We start from the raw sequence: 19,799 nt of genomic DNA on the forward strand, positions 1-19,799 counted from the left end.
AGGAATGCCACGATAGGTGTCGTATTCCTATAGGTAGATGTGATCAGCTGAGAATCAGCTGATGCAAGCTTGACTCACGTGACCTGCCAGAACTAACGCTAATGCTTAATTAACGTTACTATGTGTCAACACAGACACTTCTCTAAACACTTCAGCATCGATCCAGAAACTTCAGTTTGTTTGTAAATGGTTTCTCTTTCTGCATTAGGATGCTGTTTTTGGCCTCTGGCCTGCTGTGCTTCCAACTTGCTTGCATATGCAAACACAAAACATGAAAACTAATTGTTTGCTCGTTGAGGGTCATGGGGTGTTGCTCAGTGTTAGACTGGAAGTTAGCAGCTTCTGTATGGTGGTCGCTGCGTATAAATTCCCCCTGTCCCTGATCACCTCCTGAAGCCTGAACCCGTGACCACATGACGTCCACTCTGGGGTCTTTTGGTGAGATGGTGCATGCGGCATGGCACGTCATTGAGTGCACCCCTCTTCTGTTGACCACTGACCATGATTATCTTCCTGATAATCTATGCTTCACATGTGCTTTAGTGTTACATGCAGTGTTGGGGAAAGTTACTTTTAAAAGTAATGCGTTACAATATTGCTGTCACATTCACTCAGTGTTTAGACTTGTTCTTGTGTTTGCTCTTTCAGTTTGTCGGGCATTGTTGATGTCTACGCTTTGGATGTCTCTCTTCATCTCTCTATTTGGATTTACTTGTGGATTATTTAAAGACTGTTTTGAATAGACTTCATCTTCCTCGTTGTGCATGTGCTCAAACAATCAGAGTTTTTGCAATTGTGTTACTCAATAAAAAAATAACTGCATTAGTTACTTTGGTAACACTTTCTATGAAGCCCATTTTTATAACACATTATAAGAGTATTCTTAAGGCATAATGAATGCATAATGCATTATAAAAAACTTATATTATGTTGTTTCATCTCATAAATAATCATAACAACAATTATAATACATTATAAATGTACTTATTTGTGGTTTTAACTTTTATGAGTATGATTATTTATAACACGCAATAAACACCATGTTAAATCCACTTAATTTGGTAACACTTTAGAATAGGGAACCCTTATTCACTATTAACTACGACTTTTCACTCAATAAATTCCTAATGTGCTGCTTATTAAGGCATTAATACGTGCTTAATTACTACTAATAAATGGCTAATATTCTAGTAATATGCATGCTAATAAGCAACTAGTTAAGAGACCCTAAAATAAAGTGTTACCAAAAAAAATATCATTTTTATTTTTATTATTATTGTTGTCATTTTTTGTTGTTATTATTTGTATAATTGGTCTTCATCTGCTTTAAGTAACAAGTTAACAATAGCAAGATATGAGACTTATAATACATTATTAACTATGGGAAATATAATCTATTTTAAGTTAAGTGGATGCATTGTGTTCATTGTGTATTATAAATCATCATACTCTTAAAAGCTATTACCACAAATAAGTAAATATTATAATGCATTAAAACTATTGTTATGATTACTCATGAGATGATACAACATATTATACTTTTTTTTTATAATACGTTATGCATTCATTATAATACCTTAAGAATACTCTTATAATGCATTATAAATACAGGCTTCATAGAAAGTGTTACCGTTACTTTTTATGAAAAGTAATGCATTACGTTACTTTTTGTGTTACTTTTGTTACATGAGGTGGGCTTGCTTATTCATTTTCCCTGTGTTCTTTGTCAGGTCTTGTCTATTCTGCATGTTTCCCTGGTTTCCCTATTTGGATTAAATATACTTTTAATACTTGAAGTACACTATGTCAACCGTTACAATGATTTTATTTAGAAAACAACTGTTGTTTCTAAAAGCACTGTGTAGTTTTTACAATCTTGAGTTTAATGCCAAATTGAACTGTTGACCCGTAATAACACGATGCAACATATTAACACATTCTTTGTTATATATATTGTTTAGCGTCTATAATCATACAGAAACGACTTCAGAAATCAGGCTCTGGAGCAGGACAGGGTGCGTGACACGTATCTAATGTGAGTCTTTCTTTTGGAGCAGTGCAGGATAAACAGGAGGAGTTTAATCTGTCTGTGCCATCTGGCCCTCAGTGCACATAAACCAGATTAACTCTCTCCTTCACCACATTCATATCAGACGCACAATAACCTGACTGTATTCATCAGGCCTGGTGAAGAACATCCCAGTGTGTCTGAAGAGTTCAAGTCACTGTGATGCTTGTCCACTGGAAACCAGTTTAACACTACTCTTAACCCCGGGTTAAATCACTATAACCCTGGATAAAGGAATGCATCACACTATTATTGTAAAATGGATTTAGTGCTGCATTTAACCAAAGAATGTTAACAAGCAATCACAAACAGTGCTTCCTCATTAAATATTCATAAGCTTAAGGCATACAGTACTGATACGTATCAATCAATCAATCAACCAATAAATAAATAAATAAAATAAACAATGACAACACTAACAAAAAATGGACAAAGAGTAAGAAGAAAGTTATCTCAGAACTTATAAATGTACGCTGTGACATCTCTAAACTCTTGAAACTATGAGCTTGGGAAACACTGAAGACGATAACCCCGGATTACATTAAAACTGTGCGGCAGAACAAACCAAGAGAGATCAGGCTCATGGATCTGCACGTCACCTGCAGTATTTCAGCTGCTTGTAAAGTGGCAGTCAGGTGGAGCAGCGATGACATCATATCCTGTTTCCAGTCTGAAGAGTGCATTAGAGCTCAGCTCATCTCACTGTTCTCTGGCCATTAATTGATTGTCAAATCCCTTTCATGAGACGTAAAGGATGGAGGATAATCGCCTCCTCTCTCTGGATGATGTGCTGTTGGGTGTGTAATTAGGATTCAGGCAGAAGGTGGCACACACAGTGTGTGTGTGTGTGTATGTGTGTGTGTGTGTGAGAGGACATCACAGGCGTCGCACTCGCTTTCTGTAACTGATGCTCATGAGATATCAGACATTCATGTTCCTGAGTACATCTGAGGAAGTGTGGTGTTTGCTGAAGTCTGTGTGTGTGTGTGTGTGTGTCCTGTGATTCAGTGCAGGATCTGGAAGAGCTCCAGAATGTGTGTGTGTGTGTGTGTGTGTTTGTGCATTATATAAAGGCACCATAATGGCACAATCTTGAGCTGCCAACAGCTACAGTAATCTAAATATAGATTTGAGCAGCAGATATGACTTAAAGGAATAGTTCACCCAAAACTGAACATTAGCTGAAAACGTGCTCACCCTCAGGCCATCCATCCGAGATGTGGATGAGTCTGGATTATTGTGATGTTTTTATCAGCTGTTTGGACTCTCATTCTGAGGGCACCCATTCACTGCAGAGCATCCATTGCTGAGACACTGATGCAGTGCTGGATTATGAGCACTAGTACTAGAGATGATTGACTAAACATGATGGACGTGTTTTCTGCAGTGTTTCTCTCTCCTCGGTTCTCTGTCTGTGATCCGCAGGGAAGAGACGCTTTTAGACGCCTGACATTTCCACAGCGCTCAGTCATGAATGTTTAAGTACACTCACAGCAGGACGCCAAAACAACAGAGCTGCAAATAACGAGGAAACACTGTCAAAAAAAGCCTCTTCAGCAGAGAGACAAATCAACGTGTGTGTGTCAGTGGCGAGCGGTGAGTTTTTTAACCGGCTATGCTGAGTGCTAGATTAAGATCCGCATCGGCTTTTAGGACACACTCAAAGAGAGAACACAGATGAAACACCGTGGCAGGTGTCGATTTAAAAGTGTGCACATTTCATACCTTATTTGTAAATGAAATTCATCTTCAATCCTTCTTCAGGTTCGTCCATTGTTATTCAAGTGCTAGAAAAACATATAGTTGGTTTTCCAAGTAAAAACTGCCAAATATCATTTACACGTTGTTACGTAATGATATGTAATATTTACTGAATAGGAGTAAAACCTCTCTACTCCGCTACTCGAACAACAGACCATGCAAAATACCCAAAATTATAATTTTTTTAAATCATTGCAGCATTGCAAATAACAATACAATCAATAAAACTTTAACTGTAAGTGATACAAGCATAAGGGAAACAATCAAATCTTCAGAAAAATGTTTGGAGGATAATATTTTTTCCTTTGTTTTCCTTATGTTTGTTATTATTTACATTTTTACATACATTTTATAAACATTAAAAAAAATATATATATCACTTTATTTGTTTACTCAGACATGTTGCCAACCTATCTTCAACATACATTGTGTATGACCAAAAACGTGAAGATATGTTTGTTAGGAGACTTTCAAAATTTGCTTTGCTTGAAGCATGAAAAGCCCATTTTTTCCGCTTGGGGCGAGCGCTTCCTCAGCAGCTTTACCTCGCGCAGGCCAGCAAACCAATGAGAACACGCCACAATCCTGACGCGTCACAGCAATAGTTCATCATCATCATCATCATCACCATCACCAGCATTTCACTTGCCAGTCGAGAAAATGGTCCCACTTTATATTAAGTGCCCTTAACTACTAGGTACTTACATCAAAAAATAAGCAAAACTTATTGTGCCTTAAAAGATTAATTAAATTTTCGACATTTTATGCATTTATTTGATTACCATTATTTTTTATAATAAATTTGTATTCAATCATAAATCCCAGAAATCCATAAAAAAATTCAAATAGACGACACAGCATTTCTAAAAAGATAAAACACATTTCTCTGGGCACTGTTGATGTTAAAATGTTAATAAATTAATACATTGGTAAAAAAAAAAAAAAAAGTATGAATTTGATTGATTTGACATTCTTTTTTATTATTAAAATGTAATTAAACCATTAAAATTAAATCTAGTATCCTAGATGACTTGAATTCACTAGTGTTATTTTAGCATCACTGAGGTAGTATATCTATTTTTGAATGTTTTTACTTTTAGATTTGTATATATATTGTTTTTAATTTTAATTTTAAAGTGACTAGTTTTATTGTGTTTTTGTCTTTTTTTTTTAGAAGTTTTGCTATAACAAACTACAAATATATATATATATATATATATATATGTATGTAGTTTGTTCTGTTCACACTACAGGTTTAATGTAGGTTCATACATAGTGGAGAGCAGACATAACTGCTGTAAATGAGTGAAGACTGCAGTGAGGACGTGGCCAGTGTGTGTTCAGCTTGAGTTTCATGCTGCAAAACAGTTTTTAGACACCAAACCAGGCCAGCGCGCACGCGCACACACACACACACAAACACACACACACACACACACACTTAAACATGTGTTTCCTTCCACCATCACACGCCCTACATAATCACACAAATACATCATTCTGTGTGTGTGTCCTGTAATTCAGTCTGACTCAAACCTACAATCCACAGCACCACCATACAGTCAGGACACACACAGACACAGAAACAGACACAGACACAGACACTCACACACCACACACACACACACAGGCTGAATGTGTTGCCGTGGGTCATGCGTTTCCACAGCAAACACACACTGTCAAAGCTACCGGTCGGGTTGGCGGCTCGCCCTGATGACATCACCCGTGCCGTCACCCTCCCTGTGTGTGCCGCGCTCACACTCAGTCCTGCTGTAAACACGCCGGCGCTCACATTCGCATTTTATGAGCAGAACACACTGACAGAGGGACGAGAGCAGACATGTCTGACAAACCTCAGATCTGCTGCTTCTCAAGGACATTCACTTATCAGTTACACATCTGCTCAGAGACACTGACATACACTAAACTACAGTGAGAATGAACACAAACACCGATCACTGATAAACTCAAACCCATCCGTGCTTCTCAAACGACACAGACACACAGCATGTGATGAGTTACCTGTGTGACGCGAGCAGATGAATCCTGCGCTCTTCTCACATTCACACTCATTTAGTCCAGCAGTCCAGAGCCGATGGTGAAAACTCACAGCACATCTCTAGAGTTCACACACACACTCACACACAAACACACTCACTCACTCACTCACTCACTCACACACACAACAGAAGAAAGAAACTCATACAGGTTTGGAACAACATGACAGAATGTTCATGTCTTTTTAATATATACTGTAAGTATTTGCTCTGAAATGGTGATTTTGATAAGAGGAACAGTCACTGTCTGTAGTAAAGTTGTTTAAAATGAATTAACATTGTTTTTATCAGTAAAATCCAGTTAAAATAAAATGCTTTCAACACAGTTTTCACTAAATGATGAAAGAAAGGCTGATATTGAATCCTATAAAGCTGCTGTATCATATCTGATATGAGTTTCTAAGGCTCTAAATGATCAAACTTTGCTGTTTTTTCTCCAGTCAAAGCTCTTTTAGTGTAATTGTAGAAATGTCCAGCTTCAGCTGGAGCTTCTCGTGTCAAATCTTGACTGATTTTGATCAAGTAAAGGTCAGAATAACTGCAGTAATATCTCCAGATGAACACTTACTGGACTGAAGCAGCTCAGCTTTACTTGATTCTCCATCAATCATGTTTTAGAGTCTCAAATCTGATCCTCAGGATCTTTTGAGGAGCGTTTGTTTCCAGAAGCTTTACTTTCACTGTTCCTCAGCGGAGGAATGATCTTCACAAGCCTCCAGAACATCTCACATCTTCTGAGGAGCCTTTATTTCTTCAGCTCTCAATCACTGCATTATATGTTGGGAGCATTTCAATCTCATCTCACTGAGACAGATTACTGGAGATATAGAGCCACGACTGATATTTAGATCATTTTATGTCAGTATCTGTTGCACTGTTATGAAGATCTCATTAATGTACATTACAAGCAGCAAAATTTTATCATATAAATATCAGCGTCTGCAGCTAATTGAATATTTTTGAGTCTCTGAATAAAACTGAGCTGTTTTTTCCTCCAAATTCCCACAATATCAGGAGTCTGGATGATCTACTGGAGCTCAGCAGTGTTCATTTAGATATAGCTCGGGAACAGAGTCTGTCTGCAGATCAAAATCTCCCTTTGGGCAGGTCCAGGGATATCATCAACTGGGGGAAAAACTCATAAATGAAGTCAGGCTTTAGGTTAGACTAGTGGTCAACCATGAGACTGTAGGGTTTCTCCAAACGGCCATAAACCCCCAAAGGATTATCTGGGGCTGTATGATTTCCACAGTGTGGAAAAATATATGAATCATAGAATCCAGTCATAAAAAAGGTATTTACAGTATAAGGCAGAATGCTATTGTAATACTGGATAAATAAATAAAAAGTAGGGTTGTTCACTTCATCACATGGTGATGTGGACTAGTGTCTGTGAACATTAAAGAGCTAAAAACTGCTAATGAAATATGAAGTCTGCGTGTTCTGCATGTCTCTGTGTGAACGAATGCCACCGTTTTGTATGATGCACACACTCATATAATAATAATAATAATACAGTTATTACATTTTTTAAGGAACATAATTTTTCTTCCATGTTTAAATTTAAACAGTAAACCTCTGTTACAAAAGGAATTGTTACATTTTCATTTGATTACATTTTAAAAGTTTAATTAAACTGTAAATGTGTTACGCCTTCATTTGTATCTCAATAAATTTGTATTAAATCATAAATCCAGAAAAAATAAAAATAAAACCAACAACACGGAATTTTTAAAAAAAGAAAAAGAAAAAGAGGCCCTATTATTGTAAAGTATTGTGAAGCTTTGAAAAAATTATATTAATTGTTAAATAAATTGTTGAAGTTTTTTTAATTCAATGGATTGCATTAAAAAGGAATCCTGAAACAAAAGAAGAAAATAAATAATAATAATAAAAACAATAAATAAAAAACTGAATCCGGGAAAAACTAAAATGGATTTCAAAGAACACTAGGTTTATCCAAAATGATGAATGGAAATGAGAAAATTAAGTCTGATTATTTCTTCATCAAACAGTAAGTGCATTCAAGGCTTATAGAGGGATTATTCAATTTTAACAGTGAAATCGCAGTGGAAAAATATTACAAAATGTAGTTTGTTATTTCTTTCTTTTGATTTTGCTGGCCGCTTCTTCTTGAGGTTCCCTCATTTTCCCACGTGCATGGTGTAATAAATGCAGAAGTGAGGCGTTCGACCACAGAATGATCATGTGACGCTCTGAGCTCACGATCAAACACAATCAGAATCTCACGCTGATGTTCCTGTTTGTGTGTCTGTGGGTGACGGGTCACGAATGCTGCTGTTGTTCTGAATGATGGTAAGTCTAGAGGTGTTTTACTCTGAATCAGTGCTGTTCCTCACTGTGGTTTAACGCTGTGACACTGTTCACACTGAACCGCAGGATTGTCACGATTGCAGTGATTGACCCATCAGAGGTGCTGGTGTCGTGAGGCAGACAACGAGTGACCTCACATGACTGCAGTACATCTGCACACTTCACTCACAGATCCAGAGGAGAAGCTGCGCTCCATCCACAGATGGACAGATGAACCAGGAGCTTAGTGCTTCTGTATGTGAGTGGATGAGCAGGGCTGGATGAGTTTATCAGATTGTGTTGTTACTGGTCTTTCCACTGTCCAGGATGAGTGTGAATGAAGCACTGAACCCAGCAGAGATGATGACAACAACAGACGCTCTGAAGCATTACACACACACACACACACACACACACTCACTCACTCACTCACTCACTCACTCACTCACTCACTCACTCACTCACTCACTCACTCACTCACTCACTCACTCACTCACTCACTCACTCACTCACTCACTCACTCACTCACTCACTCACTCACTCACTCACTCACTCACTCACTCACTCACTCACTCACTCACTCACTCACTCACTCACTCACTCACTCACTCACTCACTCACTCACTCACTCACTCACTCACTCACTCACTCACTCACTCACTCACTCACACACACACACACACACACACACAGTGTTTTGTCCCTCACAATTATCTTCACAAACAAACACAACTTTTATGATTCTTGAAGTCTAAATGCAATCGGCAGAAGAAAAGAGCTAAAGTTATGATATAAATGAACTATACACCATGCTCACATGATTTCTGACAACTCCTTCAGTCTTTATTTCCAAACTTTTTCCCTGAAAGTTTGATTATAAACAGTGAGGCTGTAAAAGCAACTAGTGATTTGATTCAGTTTCACAGTTTCACACTGTAGGGTGAGCAGACGTCCCCCGCTTTTTACTGCATTCAAAACAGCCTGTAAAGTGACCAGCTAATGTGGCGAGAAAGAGCGTGCAGCAGAGATGCAGCTGTTTTAACCAACAGAGGTCACCACTCGCTATAGCAGATATCAGTCTTATCTAGACAGCAGTCTTATCATTCATCTACTAATCACTTGCTAGTGGATACCATTTCATAACTTATGAACTTTGCAACACCGACACTGCATGGAACTTAACTAAAACAACACTGGACTGAACTGAGCTGAATAATTACACTATTGTCTTCTGTGAAGCTGCTTTACAGCTGAAATTGCTGAAGTTGCTTCCTGCTAAAATACGAGTCCATAATCCATAATAACGCTTCCTCCAGTGAAAAAGTGCATCTGCTGTTGTCTCTCACATCAAAATCCAGCCACATATTTGTTTAGAGCTGTTTAAACACTGCTTGATCTGTGCAGATTTCTCTCCTGATTCACACCAGAACACTTTTTACTGGAGGAAGAGTTATTATGGATTATGGACTCTATGGTATTTGAGTTAAAAACGTCTTAATGCTGGATTTGTTTCAGCTTTTGTCTTCTCCAGATGTTAACTGATGGACTGGAGTGCTGTGGATTACTTGTGGATTATTGTGATGTTTTTATCAGCTGTTTGGACTCTCATTCTGACGGCACCCATTCACTGCAGAGCATCCATTGCTGAGACACTGATGCAATGCTACATTTCTACAAACCTCATGAAGAAACAAACTCATCCTGATCTTGGACGACCTGATCTTCCAGTGACTCAGCATCAGTGTGGAAAAGTCTGAAAGAAATCACCAATTACAAGACACCATCCCCCAACACTGTGGAGAATCAACAACTGGCAGACGATCTGAACGAGCTCTACTGCAGGTTTGAAAAAACACCCCACACCCGCCCTGAACACCTCTCCACACAAAAGTCGCTTTGGATAAAAGCGTCTGCAAAATGACTAAATGTAAAAAATGTAATGTTAATTTTTTATTATCTGTGTTTTTTGTTCTGTCACTGTCATTCTGTTACACTGTGGAAGCTTCTGTCACGAAAACAAATTCCTTGTATGTGTAAACATACCTGGCAATAAAGCTCATTCTGATTCTGATTCTGATTCTCAGGCTGAGCACATTTACAGCAAATGTTTGTTTTTTATGTGAACTATTCCTTTAATTGATTCTTATGTTTCTGAATTCTGCAGTAATTCTTCAGTCATCACCTGTGCAGACTGTGACAGTTCCAGGTTAAAGTTTTTAATTAGGGGCACAATGTAATTACAATGGACCATACAGCACTATGATAAATAATAATATTCAGAATTTATGATGCATACAGTATCGCATATAATAACACTGGACATTTCAGTGATTTAATGACTGCTGAACTAGAAATAGCAGAAATCGCTTTAATCACACACATCAACAATTTAAAAGCACACGCTCATGCTCAGAACGATCTGCACATCTCTGAGCTGGATCCACATGACTGATGATGATCTGTGTGAACCTGAACCTCTCACTGCAGTCAGATCATGAGTGCTGCAACAGCGCCATCTGCTGAGCTCAACACACACACACACGCTCACGCACACGCACACGCACTCGTACTCGCTCGCACACACACACACAATCCGCTCTGCATGTGTCATCAGTAATCAGCTGCAAAGACTAGAGCCTAAAACTTGTAAAATAACAGTTTGACCATTTACTGCACTTTAAGAAGCCGGTCGCTCATCAGATGAGAAGCGCCAAATACAGAGAAAATAGCTCTGAAAAATAAAGCCTTTTTTTTCCCAAGAAAACGGAATTTAAACCCAGAACACAGGGGCTCATATATTCGAACAAATAAGGTTAAACATTTCAAGAAGGTTACCAGTGGTTATGTAATAACCCCCTAGGCTAGGGGTTGGTTAGAATATATCAATTAGATTTAAATAGAAACCATTCCTGAAAATTAATAATACAGAATAGAGAACTGAACAGTAAGTGCTATTAAATAGTACATACAATAAAAAAGGGTCCCAGAAATGCAGTCCTGAAACTTCAGTCTCTGGTACTTTAAGATCACGCTTCACAAAATGAAGATATTTTGTGGGGTTTTGTTTTTGTCATACAATGAAGTCAGTGGGGGTCTAGTGTCGTTTGGGGCCCCATTAACTTTTATCGTTTGTTTGACTGTTCAAACATTCTTCAGAATATCACAGGGATGATCCAGGCCCATCCAGTTATTTTCCTAATGAAGCTGCAGATGTAGTGAGGTTATGAGTCGGAGGCGTTCTCTCGTACAGCCTGATTCATCGGGTTTGTTAAATCACACACACAATGAGCGTGTAGTTAAGACTGAGTTCTGATCTCTGTCATGTGCTCTGCAGACACACTGATACCGCTCTGACACGCGTCCAAACTGTTTACACTGTAAATGTGGATCCTCATCCGCTGGGATGTATGAACCCAGCATATATTTCAAGACATACTAAAGCAAGCACAGTACACAATGATCCCTGCTAATCAAAGAGCTAATAAACCAGCAGTATTTGGATACGCAGCTCAGAACACCACGTCATCATCATCACTCGATCGATCCATCAGACAGCACTGAGAATGAATCTTGCTGCGATATGACAGATGCCAATCACTGCACACACACGCCATCATCCCATCCACATATCCCTGTTTGGAAATATAGTTATTGTTCATGAAAGATATGACAGCAAGACTCAACTGTACTGAATGTGCACTGAAGAGTATTTCAAATCTTACAAGTATACTTAAAAAAACCCTGTAATTGCAGATAATGTAATATTAATGAAATAAAAGGCCACTTAAGCCACCTTTCATGACTGTTTCTCAACACTTTTAAAAAGCAAACTTTGTAATAATGTCAGTTTAAAAGTTTTACTTTTCATTTAAATCAATGTTTTAATAATCTTTTGTCGTTATAAAGTACACTTGTTATGATTTTCTAATTGCAACTTCATCATTATAAATGTGTAATTACAAATATATTTAAATATGACGTATGTACTTTTCAGTACATTTAGCAGTGCTTTAGCCATATTTCAAAGACAATAGAAGTAATTATGAAATATTTATAGATTTTAGATTTGAAAGAACTTAAAAAATAAATAAATAAAGAACTCTAAAGTTCAGCTAAATGCATTTAATGTGATTGCAAATGACAGTCAGTTAAGTGCCAAAAATCATTACACTCAGTTTGCATTAAATTTAATACTTTAAGTATATTATTTCTGTAATAAGTATTCTTTTTAAAAGTAAGCTGAAAGGGACTGCAGTACAGACAATTTTTTGAAATTGAGATGCTTTCCATTGATGTATGGTTTGTTAGGATAGGTAAATATTTGAAAATCTGGAATCTGAGGGTGCAAAAAAATCTAAATATTGAGAAAATCATCTTTAAAGTTGTCCAAATGAAGTTCTTAGCAATGCATATTACTAATCAAAAATTAAGTTTTGATATATTTACGGTAGGAAATTTACAAAATATCTTCATGGAACATGATCTTTACTTAATATCCTAATGACTTTTGGCATAAAAGAAAAATGGATAATTTTGACCCATACAATGTATTGTTGGCTATTGCTACAAATATACCCCAGCGACTTAAGACTGCTTTTGTGCTCCAGGCTCACATTTAGAGTGTGTGACACACCGACAATGCGCTCACAGTGAACTAAGACGCACCGCTCAGTCACTAAGAGTCAAACCACATACGGCTCGATCTCACAAGCCTCTATTTCACCCCCAAATGACAAGAAACCAGAGATCACCTAACGAAAACAAGACCCATTTCACATGACCTAGCATTACTGTCACATTCACCTCAAATACTGCTAAATTACAATTATATTCAGTGAAATGTGACCTGGACATGATCATATGCAATTCGCTCAAATTCTTACTGAAATACTAGTAGAAATATCATCTTTTCTGCCCCAAAACTATCAATGAAGAACCAGTGAAGTGCATAATTTCTGCACCCAAACTGCAAATATACTGACTGGTCCTAAATAGGCTTCCTAATCACAGTCTATTAGACATGACACACTAGAAAGCATTTAAGCAAATGTGAACCAGAACAGAGTTGATCGATTGTTAACCCCAGCAAGCATGAACATGCTCTCCAGCAGCATCACAGACTCATGTGGACTCACGCTGGTGGAGTTGGTCCGCATCAAGCCGTGGTTGTGGTTCTGCTGTTCTCTGAACTGTAGGCCCGCCAAGTGTCTCTCCAGAGCCGCCCAGTCCATTGGTGGAAGTTGGGTTTCCTCCACCTCTTCCTCTCTGTATGGTCCCAGCCCGATCCCGCCTCCTACCTCTCCGGATTCCCGTCCCGTGACGCCGCTCTCGTGGCTGGGTTTGCCTGAAGTCTTGCCATCGCACGGCAGGATGGCGTTGGCGTTCTGCTTCAGCTCCTCGGGTACGGGACCTGTGAGAGGCACTTTGGCGCTCTGAAGCTCCTCCGCCAGGCTGCGGCAGTTAACCGAGGTCTGGCTGAAGTCCTGATGCTGGTCGTCTGCGTAGCTCCCGCCATACTCCCTCTCCCAGTCCACCAGCGCTCTCCTCTTGTACTGCTGGTAGTCCTCGTCCTCCTCGTAGTCCTCCAGTCCAGCCAGCTCCAGACTGGGAGAGGACTTGTACTCGGAGCATGGCGTCACCTTGTTTGAGTTGGACTCAGAGCTGGAGCGACTGGAGGAATCGCTGCCCAGATCCATGCCATCCTCCCGGTAATCCTGAGACACAGACACAACGCATTAGAGACATACACTGCAGAAAACTTACAACCATTGCTATTCTTAACCCGTGTGCTGTGCTGAACATCCTGCATTACTTTGTGTTCCTGGTCAATAATGACAAGCCTTTTAAAAATAGTTTGTGAATCTCTTGTTATGCTGTATTATCAGCAAATCTTGTTTTCTGCCAATTAGCCCAGGTTTTGAGTTTCTTTTTGGAACTGATTGATGATTGGCTTCATTGACCTGAGCTCATGCACCTCAGTTTTTGAGTGAAAAAGCATTATTTCTGATAATTCTGGCCATTTTTGAAAATATTTTGGGAAGTACTTATACCCCGTGTGAGCAAAGTCAGTAAGTTTTAGGTGAATGCAACTATCATTTTCAGGAAAAAGAAACTCCTCTCCGGGTCAGAATGACCAGAACACAACATGAGGGTTATATTATTATAAAGAAAGATCAAGTGCTATGAGGCAGTCATACATCCTATTACAGCCTAATTCATATATTTCAGAAACCAATTATTGCTTTGATCACCATATTCATGAGTCCTCTACCCAGCAGAATGAGCTCACTGTCCTTCAGTGTTTTGTGCTCTTCATCATTTTCTTTTCTATAACATTTGGGCATCAGACTGTACATCACAGATACCATCAACTTCGGTAAGATCGTCCCAAATTCCACAGCTTACACAGATGCACGCAAACACACACACGCACGCACGCACGCACGCACGCACGCACGCACGCACGCACGCACGCACGCACGCACGCACGCACGCACGCACGCACGCACGCACGCACGCACGCACGCACGCACGCACGCACGCACGCACGCACGCACGCACGCACGCACGCACGCACGCACGCACGCACGCACGCACGCACGCACGCACGCACGCACGCACGCACGCACGCACGCACGCACGCACGCACGCACGCACGCACGCACGCACGCACGCACGCACGCACGCACGCACGCACGCACGCACGCACGCACGCACGCACGCACGCACGCACGCACGCACGCACGCACGCACGCACGCACGCACGCACGCACGCACGCACGCACGCACGCACGCACGCACGCACGCACGCACGCACGCACGCACGCACGCACGCACGCACGCACGCACGCACGCACGCACGCACGCACGCACGCACGCACGCACGCACGCACGCACGCACGCACGCACGCACGCACGCACGCACGCACGCACGCACGCACGCACGCACGCACGCACGCACGCACGCACGCACGCACGCACGCACGCACGCACGCACGCACGCACGCACGCACGCACGCACGCACGCACGCACGCACGCACGCACGCACGCACGCACGCACGCACGCACGCACGCACGCACGCACGCACGCACGCACGCACGCACGCACGCACGCACGCACGCACGCACGCACGCACGCACGCACGCACGCACGCACGCACGCACGCACGCACGCACGCACGCACGCACGCACGCACGCACGCACGCACGCACGCACGCACGCACGCACGCACGCACGCACGCACGCACGCACGCACGCACGCACGCACGCACGCACGCACGCACGCACGCACGCACGCACGCACGCACGCACGCACGCACGCACGCACGCACGCACGCACGCACGCACGCACGCACGCACGCACGCACGCACGCACGCACGCACGCACGCACGCACGCACGCACGCACGCACGCACGCACGCACGCACGCACGCACGCACGCACGCACGCACGCACGCACGCACGCACGCACGCACGCACGCACGCACGCACGCACGCACGCACGCACGCACGCACGCACGCACGCACGCACGCACGCACGCACGCACGCACGCACGCACGCACGCACGCACGCACGCACGCACGCACGCACGCACGCACGCACGCACGCACGCACGCACGCACGCACGCACGCACGCACGCACGCACGCACGCACGCACGCACGCACGCACGCACGCACGCACGCACGCACGCACGCACGCACGCACGCACGCACGCACGCACGCACGCACGCACGCACGCACGCACGCACGCACGCACGCACGCACGCACGCACGCACGCACGCACGCACGCACGCACGCACGCACGCACGCACGCACGCACGCACGCACGCACGCACGCACGCACGCACGCACGCACGCACGCACGCACGCACGCACGCACGCACGCACGCACGCACGCACGCACGCACGCACGCACGCACGCACGCACGCACGCACGCACGCACGCACGCACGCACGCACGCACGCACGCACGCACGCACGCACGCACGCACGCACGCACGCACGCACGCACGCACGCACGCACGCACGCACGCACGCACGCACGCACGCACGCACGCACGCACGCACGCACGCACGCACGCACGCACGCACGCACGCACGCACGCACGCACGCACGCACGCACGCACGCACGCACGCACGCACGCACGCACGCACGCACGCACGCACGCACGCACGCACGCACGCACGCACGCACGCACGCACGCACGCACGCACGCACGCACGCACGCACGCACGCACGCACGCACGCACGCACGCACGCACGCACGCACGCACGCACGCACGCACGCACGCACGCACGCACGCACGCACGCACGCACGCACGCACGCACGCACGCACGCACGCACGCACGCACGCACGCACGCACGCACGCACGCACGCACGCACGCACGCACGCACGCACGCACGCACGCACGCACGCACGCACGCACGCACGCACGCACGCACGCACGCACGCACGCACGCACGCACGCACGCACGCACGCACGCACGCACGCACGCACGCACGCACGCACGCACGCACGCACGCACGCACGCACGCACGCACGCACGCACGCACGCACGCACGCACGCACGCACGCACGCACGCACGCACGCACGCACGCACGCACGCACGCACGCACGCACGCACGCACGCACGCACGCACGCACGCACGCACGCACGCACGCACGCACGCACGCACGCACGCACGCACGCACGCACGCACGCACGCACGCACGCACGCACGCACGCACGCACGCACGCACGCACGCACGCACGCACGCACGCACGCACGCACGCACGCACGCACGCACGCACGCACGCACGCACGCACGCACGCACGCACGCACGCACGCACGCACGCACGCACGCACGCACGCACGCACGCACGCACGCACGCACGCACGCACGCACGCACGCACGCACGCACGCACGCACGCACGCACGCACGCACGCACGCACGCACGCACGCACGCACGCACGCACGCACGCACGCACGCACGCACGCACGCACGCACGCACGCACGCACGCACGCACGCACGCACGCACGCACGCACGCACGCACGCACGCACGCACGCACGCACGCACGCACGCACGCACGCACGCACGCACGCACGCACGCACGCACGCACGCACGCACGCACGCACGCACGCACGCACGCACGCACGCACGCACGCACGCACGCACGCACGCACGCACGCACGCACGCACGCACGCACGCACGCACGCACGCACGCACGCACGCACGCACGCACGCACGCACGCACGCACGCACGCACGCACGCACGCACGCACGCACGCACGCACGCACGCACGCACGCACGCACGCACGCACGCACGCACGCACGCACGCACGCACGCACGCACGCACGCACGCACGCACGCACGCACGCACGCACGCACGCACGCACGCACGCACGCACGCACGCACGCACGCACGCACGCACGCACGCACGCACGCACGCACGCACGCACGCACGCACGCACGCACGCACGCACGCACGCACGCACGCACGCACGCACGCACGCACGCACGCACGCACGCACGCACGCACGCACGCACGCACGCACGCACGCACGCACGCACGCACGCACGCACGCACGCACGCACGCACGCACGCACGCACGCACGCACGCACGCACGCACGCACGCACGCACGCACGCACGCACGCACGCACGCACGCACGCACGCACGCACGCACGCACGCACGCACGCACGCACGCACGCACGCACGCACGCACGCACGCACGCACGCACGCACGCACGCACGCACGCACGCACGCACACTCACTCACTCACTCACTCTCACACACACACACACACACACACACAGGGCCGGCAAACCTCCACACCAAGAAAACTTTTCAGAGCAACAACAACTACTGAATCTGGCAATGCTAACAGCACAAAAAAAATTATACTGTTATAGTTATTATTATTATTATTATTTTGAATCAGTCTTTATTTATATATTTTCCATTTTCATTTTCATTTTCATTTTAGTTAGTTTTAGTAATTTTGTTGTGTGTTTTTGTAATTTTTAGTACTTTTTTATATATATATGTCTATATAGTTTTCATTACATTTTTTTCAGCTTTACTTTAGTTATTTTAGTATATCCGGTTAAATTAAATGATAATGAGAAAAGCTGCCATGGCAACTAGCTTAAATAAAGTTTTTTTTTTTTTATAACTTGTGTCAGTTAACATTTATTTTATTTCAAGTAACAAAAAGGTTTTTCTACTGACTTTAATTTTAGTTTAAGATTTAGTTAACTATAATGATATTTTGTTTTATTCTTATCGTTTTAAACACATTTAAATCAATTTTTTATATGCTATATAAATAAACTTGCCTTGCCTACAATAACCCTGTGTTCCACCACTTTATTATGAATGCTTGTCTCAAATAACATGCTTTTATTTACAAATATGTGTGAATTAAATAAATGTGTTACATATTTCAGTAACTTGAGACCATTGCATCAGATCAGCTCATGAAGATGCTGAGTTAAATTACTGTTAAATTATAAATTATATTTTACAAATATCATATATGAGTGTAGTTCACAGTATTTCAGTAGAACAGGGCTATCTGAGGACACATGCCAAATCTCATTCATTTCTGTTGCTAGGGGGCGCTATTACTATTACTTTACACTACATATTGTAACTATTACTGTGATCACTGGCACCTTTTTACTGCCATGCTTGCGGATGCTTTAAATGCACTGTGTGTAAAACAGTCATGCCAATAATCAGATCAGTCAGTTTGACAGAGAGAATTCCACAGATTTCTGTCATATTATTGAGAAGGAAAGGGGAATTGTTGAACGCATGTAAGTGAGCACTATGTTTAACTTCTAAAGCGAACACACACACACACACACACACACACACTTACACACTCACTCACTCACTCACTCACTCACTCACTCCCCTGAATTCAGGCTCCTGGGCTTTGCCTTTCAATGCCACTCCTTCAGAACAGCAATGAGCTGGAGTACTGCACAGCTATTACAATGTACTACAATAACACATCTGAAAACCCAGTACAGTCACAGCTAGTGCATTTCAGCGCAGAGCCACTAACTTATGAACGGAAAGCCAGCCTCCGTGTTTCATCTGTCTATATGAACATGGTGAACATAAAACAAAGCGGGGACAGAATGTCTGAAGGTGAGGAGGTCAAATGCATTTTGTGTAATATCACCACATTTCAGAAAATGACTCCCAATTGTGAACAAAAATCATATAGCTGGCAAATATGTGTGTGTGTGTGTGTGTGTGTGTGTGTGTTTGTGTGCTATGATCAACTGTCTATGAAGTCGGTTTATAAAATAAATGCTCTTTCTAAAGGCTCTTTCATCGACACTTGACACTTATTAGGAGTCCTCGCGTGATTTGTCGAGTTCAGGAGCTTTGAGAAACCGGCCTTTTAGTCACGCAGAGAAAAAATAAAGAGAGAGAGAGTGTAAATCAAAGCGCCTTATGCTTTGATTTACATATAAGTGATTGCTTAAAGTGACTAAACACGAACATAAATGCGCAAGAAACAGCTGTGCCTCTCTCTCTCTCTCTCTCTCTCTCTCTCTCTCTCTCTCACACA

At 44.4% G+C, this 19,799-nt stretch overlaps 1 protein-coding gene across 1 annotated transcript in view; it reads right to left on the reverse strand.

Annotated features, from left to right (window-relative positions):
* Positions 1-19,799, reverse strand: part of schip1 (schwannomin interacting protein 1) — a 201,396-nt gene that overhangs the window by 17,321 nt on the left and 164,276 nt on the right. The window contains exon 6 of the mRNA XM_016503293.1: positions 13,335-13,913. Coding sequence (XP_016358779.1) covers positions 13,335-13,913 — 579 coding nt within the window. The remainder of the gene's footprint in view (positions 1-13,334; positions 13,914-19,799) is intronic.

Source organism: Sinocyclocheilus anshuiensis, unplaced genomic scaffold (genome assembly GCF_001515605.1).
Source record: "Sinocyclocheilus anshuiensis isolate Anshui unplaced genomic scaffold, SAMN03320099.WGS_v1.1 scaffold1570, whole genome shotgun sequence".
In the NCBI taxonomy this organism is placed as follows: Eukaryota; Metazoa; Chordata; class Actinopteri; order Cypriniformes; family Cyprinidae; genus Sinocyclocheilus; species Sinocyclocheilus anshuiensis.